Here is a 14,660-nt window from a genome sequence, read left to right as displayed (position 1 = left end):
AGAGCACCTGATTGGTAGAGCTAATCATGAATAGTCAGTGATTATTGTGAACAACATCTCCTACTACGTACCATTTAAAGGGAGATGAGAAAATGATGGTTAATATAGCTATTATGTGATCCATTTTAGTCCCATTTTTAGTATTGTGGTTGGTTCATTTTCATAAATTACGAACCTATAGCATTAATTATTCAAATTGACACAAACATGAAATGATGGCTGATGGTACATTTGTTGAAAGTAACGAGCATGACAAACAAGGAACATGGAGATACTGTAGATATTGTGCTTCTCGCCAGCTGTTGTTTCCGTCCCAAAGCTGTGTTCCTCCCTCTCTGTTGGCAGGTACAAAAGTAACTCTGCCGTAGTTCTGTGTTCTCTGTCTATTTTTAAACTACTTTCACTTTTATTTCACTACATTTCTAAAGAAAATAATGTACTTTTTACTCCAAACATTTTCCCTGACACCCAAAAGTTTTCATTACATTTAGAAAAAACAGCCGGTCCGAACATGTTTCGCCGAGTTATTAACAAAAAGTGGTTTTGAGTGATATATATATATTTAATTTCAACTCATTTACCCTAGAAGTGCTATTACAGTTGCTAATGGTAGAGGACATGTATAAGATGTGTGTCATAAAATATGGTGTCTCCAGCTCTGTTGATCTGAGTAATTAGGGAAAAAAACAGCGTTACTTTCGTCCCAGTTCTCCCTTTCAGTTTTCACTGACTCACTTCACTCACATGCGCAGATCAAATACAGAACTGAAGCAAGTTGTCAAATCTGGCCAGGATGATCAAGATTTTTATTTGGTAACATTGCGCAGTGTGACATGATAATCGTAAAAGACTGAATCCGACTAGCTAATCATGATGATGAACCAGATTTGACAGCATCTGATGGCTTGTTTGCCAAAGGGTGATGTCGGGGTTTGTGTATATGGACATTTTGAACAGACTGGGTAAAGTTGATCATTCACCGGTTACCCATCGTTGACCTGACACTCAATTCTCCATTTTCCTAGAAGATGATGCAATGGTGGAGGTCACTACAGGGTCACAGAACCATCACCCAATTAGCCGGCGGCGTACAGTGGGCATCATGGACATGGGCGGAGCCTCGCTGCAGATAGCCTATGAGGTGCCTAGCGCGGTCCACTTCAGTTCACCTGAACAGGTAAGGAAGGATCCAGCTGAGCGCTCGTATTCTCATTGTATTTGTGTGGTATGACCGGTTGTTGTGTATACTGGTAGGCCTGATGTTAGGGTTTAGTAAACCACACCATGTATTGGAGATAATGTCTGCGTCCTGATTCTCAACACCAGGGTCGTATTCATTAGGGCACACCGTAGCGAAACGTTTTGTAACGGAAAAAAGAACATGAGCATTTCTTATTGGACACATTCAGGTAGTCCTTCTGTTTCCACGTGAATTCTTCCATTTGGTGCCTTTATGAATCTCCCATTTATCGCAAATAATTTAACGCCAAGATCTTTACAAAGCTATTATTCAAGGAGTAGGGTGAAGTTGCTACTGATCTTGGGCCAGTTTATCATTTTCCGCACTAAGGGTTAAGGTTAGGATTGGGAAGGGGAAGCTGACTCTAGATAGGTACCCAGGGGAAACTTCACCCCAGAGCATGATTTTATGGTTGAAGTCATGTATGTGGTTCTCTGTCTCCCTCTACAGGAGGAGTCGGGTAAGAGCCTGCTGGCAGAGTTTAACCTGGGCTGTGATTCAGAGCACACGCAGCACGTCTACCGTGTATATGTCACCACATTCCTGGGCTTCGGGGGGAACATGGCTCGACAGCGCTACGAAGACCAGCTGGTCAACTCCACCATCACCAAGAACAGGTAGGACCGGCAGACACACACACACACACACACACACACACACACACACACACACACAGTGCCTAGTCAGACCCCTTGGCTATTTTTCTTCATTAATCTACACACAATACCCCATAATGATAAAGCCAACAGGTTTTTAGAAATGTTTGCTAAGTTATAAAAAAATCAGTGGCTTAAAGATACTTTAAAGTACAACTTAAGTCGTGTTTTGGGTGTTTGTACTTTACTCTACTATTTATATTTTTAAACTACTTACACTTTTATTTCACTACATTTCTAAAGAAAATAATGTACTTTTTACTCCAAACATTTTCCCTGACACCCAAAAGTTTTCATTACATTTAGAAAATGGTCCAACACACTTATCAAGAGAACATCCCTGGTCATCCCTACTGCCTCTGATCTGACGGACTCACTAAACACAAATGCTTCATTTGTAAATGATGTCTGAGTGTATGAAAATGGTGCTCGTCTGGTATGCGTAATAAAAGGAATCTGAAATGATTTGTTTTGACTTTTGATACTTAAGTATATTTAAAACCAAATAATTTTAGACTTTTCCTCAAGTAGTATTTTACTGGTTGACTGAACTTTTACTTGAGTCATTTTCTATGAAGTTATCTTTACTTACCCAATGACAATTGGGTACTTTTTCTACCACTGTAAAAAAACAAAAAACATATGACATTTACGTAAGTATTCAGACCCTTTACTCAGTACTTTGTTGAAGCACATTTGGCAGCAATTACAGCCTTCTTGGGTATGACTCTACAAGCTTGGCACCCCTATATTTTGGGAGTTTCTCCCATTCTTCTCTGCAGATCCTCTCAAGCTCTGTCAGGTTGGATGGGGAGCGTCGCTGCACAACTATTTTCAGGTCTCTCCAGAGATGTTCGATCGGGTTCAAGTCTGAACTCTGGCTGGGCCACTCAAGGACATTCAGAGACTTGTCCAGAAGCCACTCCTGCTTTGTCTTGACTGTGTGCTCAGGGTAGTTTTTATTTAACCATTATTTAACTCGTCAAGTCAGTTAAGAACAAATTCTTATTTACAATGATGACCTACCCCGGCCAAACCCGGACGAAGCTGCCCTATGGGACTCCCAATCACGGCCGGATATGATGCAGCCTGGATTTGAACCCGGTACTGCAGTGACTCCTATTGAACTGAGATGTGGTGTCTTAGAACACTGCGCCACTCGTTGTCCTCTTGGAAGGTGAAACTTCGCCCCAGTCTGAGGTCCTGGGAGCTCTGGAGCAGGTTTTCATTAAGGATCTCTCTGTACTTTTCTCTGTTTATCTTTGCCTTGATCCTGACTGGTCTCCCAGTCCCTGCTGCTGAAAAACATCCCGACAGCATGATGCTGCCACCACCATTCTTCACTGTAGGGATGGTGCCAGGTTTCCTCCAGATGTGACGTTTGGCATTCAGGCCGAAAAGTTCAATCTTGGTTTCATCAGACCAGAGAATCTTGTTTCTCATGGTCTTGAGAGTCTTTAGGTGCCTTTTGGCGAACTCCAAGTGGGCTACTGAGGAGTGACTTCCGTCTAGCCAGTCTACTATAAAGGCCTGATTGGTGGAGTGCTGCAGAGATGGTTGTCCTTCTGGAAGGTTCTCCCATCTCAAGAGAGGAACTCTAGAGTTCTTGGTCACCTCCCTGACCAAGGCCTTTCTCCCCCGGTTGCTTAGTTTGGCGGGGCGGTCACCTCCCTGACCAAGGCCTTTCTCCCCCGGTTGCTTAGTTTGGCGGGGCGGTCACCTCCCTGACCAAGGCCTTTCTCCCCTGATTGCTTAGTTTGGCGGGGCGGTCACCTCCCTGACCAAGGCCTTTCTCCCTTGATTGCTTAGTTTGGCAGGGCGGTCACCTCCCTGACCAAGGCCTTTCTCCCCTGATTGGTCAGTTTGGCGGGGCTTCCAGCTCTAGGAAGAGTCTTGGTGTTTCTAAGTTTCTTCCATTTTAAGAATGATGGAAGCCACTGGGTTTTTCGGGACCTTCAATGCTGCAAACATTGTTTTGGTGCCCTTCCCCAGATCTGTGACTCGACACAATCCTGTCTCGGAGCTCTGCTGGCAATTCCTTGGACCTCATGGCTTGGTTTTTGCTCTGACATGCACTGTCAACTGTGGGACCTTATCTAGATAGGTTTGAGCCTTTCCAAATCATGTCCAATCATTTGAATTTACCACAGGTGGACTCCAAGTTGTAGAAACATCTCAATTATGATCAATGGAAACAGGATGCACCTGAGCTCAATTTTGAGTCTCATAGCAAAGGGTCTGAATACTATTTCTGTTTTTTATTTTTAATAAATTTGCAAACATTTCTAAAAACCTGTTTTCACTTTGTCATTATGGGGTATTGTGTGTAGATTGCTAAGTGTAAAAAAATATAAAAGTCTATATATAATAATAAGTCTAATGTAACAAAATATGGAAAAAGACAAGGGGTCTGAATACTTACCAAAGGCACTGTACATACATACATACACAAAGGCACTGTACATTCATACATACACAAAGGCACTGTACATTCATACATACACAAAGGCACTGTACATTCATACATACACAAAGGCACTGTACATTCATACATACACAAAGGCACTGTACATTCATACATACACAAAGGCACTGTACATTCATACATACATACATACATACACAAAGGCACTGTACATTCATACATACATACATACACAAAGGCACTGTACATACATACATACACAAAGGCACTGTACATTCATACATACATACATACACAAAGGCACTGTACATACATACATACACAAAGGCACTGTACATTCATACATACATACAAACACACTGTACATTCATACATACATACACAAAGGCACTGTACATTCATACATACATACATACATACATACAAAAGGCACTGTACATACATACATACACAAAGGCACTGTACATACATACATACACAAAGGCACTGTACATTCATACATACACAAAGGCACTGTACATTCATACATACATACATACACAAAGGCACTGTACATTCATACATACATACATACACAAAGGCACTGTACATTCATACATACATACACAAAGGCACTGTACATTCATACATACACAAAGGCACTGTACATACATACATACACACAAAGGCACTGTACATTCATACATACACAAAGGCACTGTACATTCATACATACATACATACACAAAGGCACTGTACATTCATACATACACAAAGACACTGTACATTCATACATACACAAAGGCACTGTACATTCATACATACACAAAGGCACTGTACATTCATACATACACAAAGACACTGTACATTCATACATACACAAAGACACTGTACATTCATACATACATACATACACAAAGGCACTGTACATTCATACATACACAAAGGCACTGTACATTCATACATACATACATACACAAAGACACTGTACATACATACATACACAAAGACACTGTACATTCATACATACACAAAGGCACTGTACATTCATACATACACAAAGGCACTGTACATACATACATACACAAAGACACTGTACATACATACATACACAAAGGCACTGTACATTCATACATACATACATACACAAAGACACTGTACATACATACATACACAAAGGCACTGTACATTCATACATACATACATACACAAAGACACTGTACATACATACATACACAAAGGCACTGTACATTCATACATACATAAAGGCACTGTACATACATACATACACACACAAAGGCACTGTACATACATACATACACACACAAAGGCACTGTACATACATACATACACACACAAAGGCACTGTACATACATACATACACAAAGACACTGTACATACATGCATACATACATACACAAAGACACTGTACATACATACATACACAAAGGCACTGTACATACATACATACACAAAGGCACTGTACATACATACATACACAAAGGCACTGTACATACATACATACACAAAGCACTGTACATTACATACATACACAAGGCACTGTACATACATACATACACAAAGGCACTGTACATACATACATACACAAAGGCACTGTACATTCATACATACATACATACACAAAGGCACTGTACATACATACATACATACACAAAGGCACTGTACATACATACATACATACACAAAGGCACTGTACATACATACATACACAAAGGCACTGTACATACATACATACACAAAGGCACTGTACATACATACATACACAAAGGCACTGTACATACATACATACACAAAGGCACTGTACATACATACATACACAAAGGCACTGTACATACATACATACACAAAGGCACTGTACATACATACATACACAAAGGCACTGTACATACATACATACATACACAAAGGCACTGTACATACATACATACATACACAAAGGCACTGTACATACATGCATACATACATACACAAAGACACTGTACATACATGCATACATACATACACAAAGACACTGTACATACATACATACACAAAGACACTGTACATTCAAAGACACAAAGGCACTGTACATACATACATACACAAAGGCACTGTACATACATACATACACAAAGGCACTGTCATACATACATACACAAAGACACTGTACATACATACATACACAAAGGCACTGTACATACATACATACACAAAGGCACTGTACATACATACACAAAGGCACTGTACATACATACACAAAGGCACTGTACATTCATACATACATACATACACAAAGACACTGTACATACATACATACACAAAGGCACTGTACATTCATACATACATACATACACAAAGACACTGTACATTCATACATACACAAAGACACTGTACATACATACATACATAAAGGCACTGTACATACATACATACACAAAGACACTGTACATTCATACATACATACATACATACACAAAGACACTGTACATACATACATACACAAAGGCACTGTACATACATACATACACAAAGGCACTGTACATTCATACATACACAAAGGCACTGTACATACATACATACACAAAGGCACTGTACATTCATACATACATAAAGGCACTGTACATACATACATACACAAAGGCACTGTACATACATACATACATACACAAAGGCACTGTACATACATACATACACAAAGGCACTGTACATACATACATACACAAAGGCACTGTACATACATACATACATAAAGGCACTGTACATTCATACATACATAAAGGCACTGTACATACATACATACACAAAGGCACTGTACATACATACATACACAAAGGCACTGTACATTCATACATACATACAAAAGGCACTGTACATTCATACATACACAAAGGCACTGTACATACATACATACACAAAGGCACTGTACATTCATACATACACAAAGGCACTGTACATTCATACATACACAAAGGCACTGTACATTCATACATACACAAAGACACTGTACATTCATACATGCATACATAAGGCACTGTACATTCATACATACACTGTACATTCATACATACACAAAGACACTGTACATTCATACATACACAAAGGCAACATTCATACATACACAAAGCACTGTACATTCATACATACACAAAGACACTGTACATTCATACATACACAAAGGCACTGTACATTCATACATACACAAAGGCACTGTACATACATACATACACAAAGGCACTGTACATTCATACATACACAAAGGCACTGTACATTCATACATACACAAAGGCACTGTACATTCATACATACACAAAGGCACTGTACATACATACATACACAAAGGCACTGTACATTCACACATACATACATTCAAAGGCACTGTACATACATACATACACAAAGGCACTGTACATTCATACATACATACACAACATACATACACAAAGGCACTGTACATTCACATACATACACAACACAAAGGCACTGTACATACATACATACACAAAGGCACTGTACATACATACATACACAAAGGCACTGTACATACATACATACATACACAAAGGCACTGTACATTCATACATACACAAAGGCACTGTACATTCATACATACATAAAGGCACTGTACATTCATACATACACAAAGGCACTGTACATTCATACATACATACATACACAAAGGCACTGTACATTCATACATACACAAAGGCACTGTACATACATACATACATACACAAAGGCACTGTACATACATACATACACAAAGGCACTGTACATACATACATACACAAAGGCACTGTACACAAAGGCACATACATACATACATACACAAAGGCACTGTACATACATACATACATACACAAAAGGCACTGTACATTCATACATACATACAAAGGCACTGTACATTCATACATACACAAAGGCACTGTACATACATACATACACAAAGACACTGTACATTCATACATACATACATACACAAAGACACTGTACATACATACATACACAAAGGCACTGTACATACATACATACACAAAGGCACTGTACATACATACATACACAAAGACACTGTACATACATGCATACACAAAGACACTGTACATACATACATACACAAAGGCACTGTACATACATACATACACAAAGGCACTGTACATTCATACATACATAAAGGCACTGTACATTCATACATACACAAAGGCACTGTACATACATACATACACAAAGGCACTGTACATACATACATACATACATACATACACAAAGACACTGTACATACATACATACACAAAGGCACTGTACATACATACATACACAAAGACACTGTACATTCATACATACATACATACACAAAGACACTGTACATACATACATACACAAAGGCACTGTACATACATACATACACAAAGGCACTGTACATTCATACATACACAAAGGCACTGTACATTCATACATACATAAAGGCACTGTACATTCATACATACACAAAGGCACTGTACATTCATACATACACAAAGGCACTGTACATGGCACTGTACATTCATTACATACACAAAGGCACTGTACATACATACATACACAAAGACACTGTACATACATACATACACAAAGGCACTGTACATTCATACATACACAAAGGCACTGTACATACATACATACATACATACACAAAGGCACTGTACATTCATACATACATACATACATACATACACAAAGGCACTGTACATTCATACATACATTCATACATACACAAAGGCACTGTACATTCATACATACACAAAGGCACTGTACATACATACATACACAAAGGCACTGTACATTCATACATACATACATACACAAAGGCACTGTACATACATACATACACAAAGACACTGTACATACATACATACACAAAGGCACTGTACATACATACATACACAAAGGCACTGTACATTCATACATACACAAAGGCACTGTACATTCATACATACATAAAGGCACTGTACATTCATACATACATACATACATACACAAAGGCACTGTACATTCATACATACATACATACATACACAAAGGCACTGTACATTCATACATACATACATAAAGGCACTGTACATTCATACATACACAAAGGCACTGTACATTCATACATACACAAAGGCACTGTACATTCATACATACACAAAGGCACTGTACATTCATACATACATAAAGACACTGTACATTCATACATACACAAAGGCACTGTACATTCATACATACACAAAGGCACTGTACATACATACATACACAAAGGCACTGTACATTCATACATACACAAAGGCACTGTACATACATACATACACAAAGGCACTGTACATTCATACATACATACATAAAGGCACTGTACATTCATACATACATACATAAAGGCACTGTACATTCATACATACATACATAAAGGCACTGTACATTCATACATACATACACAAAGGCACTGTACATACATACATACACAAAGACACTGTACATTCATACATACATACATAAAGGCACTGTACATTCATACATACACAAAGGCACTGTACATTCATACATACACAAAGACACTGTACATTCATACATACACAAAGGCACTGTACATTCATACATACACAAAGGCACTGTACATTCATACATACACAAAGGCACTGTACATTCATACATACACAAAGACACTGTACATTCATACATACACAAAGGCACTGTACATTCATACATACACAAAGACACTGTACATTCATACATACACAAAGGCACTGTACATTCATACATACACAAAGGCACTGTACATTCATACATACACAAAGACACTGTACATTCATACATACACAAAGGCACTGTACATTCATACATACACAAAGGCACTGTACATTCATACATACACAAAGACACTGTACATACATACATACACAAAGGCACTGTACATTCATACATACATACATACATACATACACAAAGGCACTGTACATTCATACATACATACATACACAAAGGCACTGTACATACATACATACACAAAGGCACTGTACATACATGCATACACAAAGGCACTGTACATTCATACATACACAAAGACACTGTACATACATACATACACAAAGGCACTGTACATTCATACATACACAAAGGCACTGTACATTCATACATACATAAAGGCACTGTACATACATACATACATACACAAAGGCACTGTACATTCATACATACATACATACACAAAGGCACTGTACATTCATACATACATAAAGGCACTGTACATTCATACATACATACATACACAAAGACACTGTACATACATACATACACAAAGACACTGTACATACATACATACACAAAGGCACTGTACATACATACATACACAAAGGCACTGTACATACATACATACACAAAGGCACTGTACATACATACATACATACACAAAGGCACTGTACATTCATACATACATACATACACAAAGGCACTGTACATTCATACATACACAAAGGCACTGTACATACATACATACACAAAGACACTGTACATTCATACATACATACATACACAAAGACACTGTACATACATACATACACAAAGGCACTGTACATACATACATACACAAAGGCACTGTACATACATGCATACACAAAGACACTGTACATACATACATACATACATACACAAAGACACTGTACATACATGCATACACAAAGACACTGTACATACATACATACACAAAGGCACTGTACATACATACATACACAAAGGCACTGTACATTCATACATACATAAAGGCACTGTACATTCATACATACACAAAGGCACTGTACATACATACATACACAAAGGCACTGTACATACATACATACATACATACACAAAGACACTGTACATACATACATACACAAAGGCACTGTACATACATACATACACAAAGACACTGTACATTCATACATACATACATACACAAAGACACTGTACATACATACATACACAAAGGCACTGTACATACATACATACACAAAGACACTGTACATTCATACATACACAAAGGCACTGTACATTCATACATACATAAAGGCACTGTACATTCATACATACACAAAGGCACTGTACATTCATACATACACAAAGGCACTGTACATACATACATACACAAAGGCACTGTACATTCATACATACATACATACACAAAGGCACTGTACATACATACATACACAAAGACACTGTACATACATACATACACAAAGGCACTGTACATTCATACATACACAAAGGCACTGTACATACATACATACATACATACACAAAGGCACTGTACATTCATACATACATACATACATACACAAAGGCACTGTACATTCATACATACATTCATACATACACAAAGGCACTGTACATTCATACATACACAAAGGCACTGTACATACATACATACACAAAGGCACTGTACATTCATACATACATACATACACAAAGGCACTGTACATACATACATACACAAAGACACTGTACATACATACATACACAAAGGCACTGTACATACATACATACACAAAGGCACTGTACATTCATACATACACAAAGGCACTGTACATTCATACATACATAAAGGCACTGTACATTCATACATACATACATACATACACAAAGGCACTGTACATTCATACATACATACATACATACACAAAGGCACTGTACATTCATACATACATACATAAAGGCACTGTACATTCATACATACATACATAAAGGCACTGTACATTCATACATACACAAAGGCACTGTACATTCATACATACACAAAGGCACTGTACATTCATACATACACAAAGGCACTGTACATTCATACATACATAAAGACACTGTACATTCATACATACACAAAGGCACTGTACATTCATACATACACAAAGGCACTGTACATACATACATACACAAAGGCACTGTACATTCATACATACACAAAGGCACTGTACATACATACATACACAAAGGCACTGTACATTCATACATACATACATAAAGGCACTGTACATTCATACATACATACATAAAGGCACTGTACATTCATACATACATACACAAAGGCACTGTACATACATACATACACAAAGACACTGTACATTCATACATACATACATAAAGGCACTGTACATTCATACATACACAAAGGCACTGTACATTCATACATACACAAAGGCACTGTACATACATACATACACAAAGGCACTGTACATTCATACATACACAAAGGCACTGTACATACATACATACACAAAGGCACTGTACATTCATACATACACAAAGGCACTGTACATACATACATACACAAAGGCACTGTACATTCATACATACACAAAGGCACTGTACATACATACATACACAAAGGCACTGTACATTCATACATACACAAAGGCACTGTACATTCATACATACACAAAGGCACTGTACATACATACATACACAAAGGCACTGTACATTCATACATACACAAAGGCACTGTACATTCATACATACATAAAGGCACTGTACATTCATACATACATACATACATACACAAAGGCACTGTACATTCATACATACATACATACACAAAGGCACTGTACATTCATACATACACAAAGGCACTGTACATTCATACATACATAAAGGCACTGTACATTCATACATACATACATACATACATACACAAAGGCACTGTACATACATACATACACAAAGGCACTGTACATTCATACATACACAAAGGCACTGTACATTCATACATACATAAAGGCACTGTACATTCATACATACATACATACATACACAAAGGCACTGTACATTCATACATACATAAAGACACTGTACATTCATTCATACATAAAGACACTGTACATTCATACATACATAAAGACACTGTACATTCATTCATACATAAAGGCACTGTACATTCATACATACACAAAGGCACTGTACATTCATACATACATACATAAAGGCACTGTACATTCATACATACATAAAGACACTGTACATTCATACATACATAAAGACACTGTACATTCATACATACACAAAGGCACTGTACATTCATACATACATACATAAAGGCACTGTACATTCATACATACACAAAGGCACTGTACATTCATACATACACAAAGGCACTGTACATTCATACATACATAAAGGCACTGTACATTCATACATACACAAAGACACTGTACATTCATACATACACAAAGGCACTGTACATTCATACATACATAAAGGCACTGTACATTCATACATACACAAAGACACTGTACATACATACATACACAAAGGCACTGTACATTCATACATACATACATACACAAAGGCACTGTACATTCATACATACACAAAGGCACTGTACATTCATACATACATACATAAAGGCACTGTACATTCATACATACACAAAGGCACTGTACATTCATACATACACAAAGGCACTGTACATTCATACATACATACATACACAAAGGCACTGTACATTCATACATACATACATACACAAAGGCACTGTACATTCATACATACATAAAGGCACTGTACATTCATACATACACAAAGACACTGTACATTCATACATACACAAAGGCACTGTACATTCATACATACATACATACACAAAGGCACTGTACATTCATACATACACAAAGGCACTGTACATTCATACATACATACATAAAGGCACTGTACATTCATACATACACAAAGGCACTGTACATTCATACATACACAAAGGCACTGTACATTCATACATACATACATACATAAAGGCACTGTACATTCATACATACATAAAGACACTGTACATTCATACATACATAAAGACACTGTACATTCATTCATACATAAAGACACTGTACATTCATACATACATAAAGACACTGTACATTCATTCATACATAAAGACACTGTACATTCATTCATACATAAAGACACTGTACATTCATACATACATAAAGACACTGTACATTCATACATACATAAAGACACTGTACATTCATTCATACATAAAGACACTGTACATTCATTCATACATAAAGACACTGTACATTCATTCATACATAAAGACACTGTACATTCATACATACATAAAGACACTGTACATTCATACATACATAAAGACACTGTACATTCATACATACATAAAGACACTGTACATACATACATACATAAAGACACTGTACATTCATACATACACAAAGACACTGTACATTCATACATACACAAAGGCACTGTACATTCATACATACATAAAGGCACTGTACATTCATACATACACAAAGACACTGTACATTCATTCATACACAAAGACACTGTACATTCATACATACACAAAGGCACTGTACATTCATACATACACAAA

At 37.3% G+C, this 14,660-nt stretch overlaps 1 protein-coding gene across 3 annotated transcripts in view; it reads left to right on the top strand.

Moving 5' to 3' along the window:
• LOC115115416 (ectonucleoside triphosphate diphosphohydrolase 7-like) overlaps positions 1 to 14,660 on the top strand; it is a 31,279-nt gene that overhangs the window by 7,840 nt on the left and 8,779 nt on the right. For 2 of the 3 annotated variants that reach the window (XM_065001263.1, XM_065001264.1), the window contains exons 8-9: positions 1,026 to 1,177; positions 1,691 to 1,857. In XM_065001263.1, the coding sequence (XP_064857335.1) occupies positions 1,026 to 1,177; positions 1,691 to 1,857 (319 nt within the window). The remainder of the gene's footprint in view (positions 1 to 1,025; positions 1,178 to 1,690; positions 1,858 to 14,660) is intronic. The other variant, XM_065001265.1, reaches the window with a different exon arrangement.

Source organism: Oncorhynchus nerka, linkage group LG15, assembly GCF_034236695.1.
Source record: "Oncorhynchus nerka isolate Pitt River linkage group LG15, Oner_Uvic_2.0, whole genome shotgun sequence".
Taxonomy (NCBI): domain Eukaryota; kingdom Metazoa; phylum Chordata; class Actinopteri; order Salmoniformes; family Salmonidae; genus Oncorhynchus; species Oncorhynchus nerka.
The sequence above is the reverse complement of the archived record's forward strand: the minus strand, read 5'-3'. Positions and strand labels throughout refer to the sequence as shown.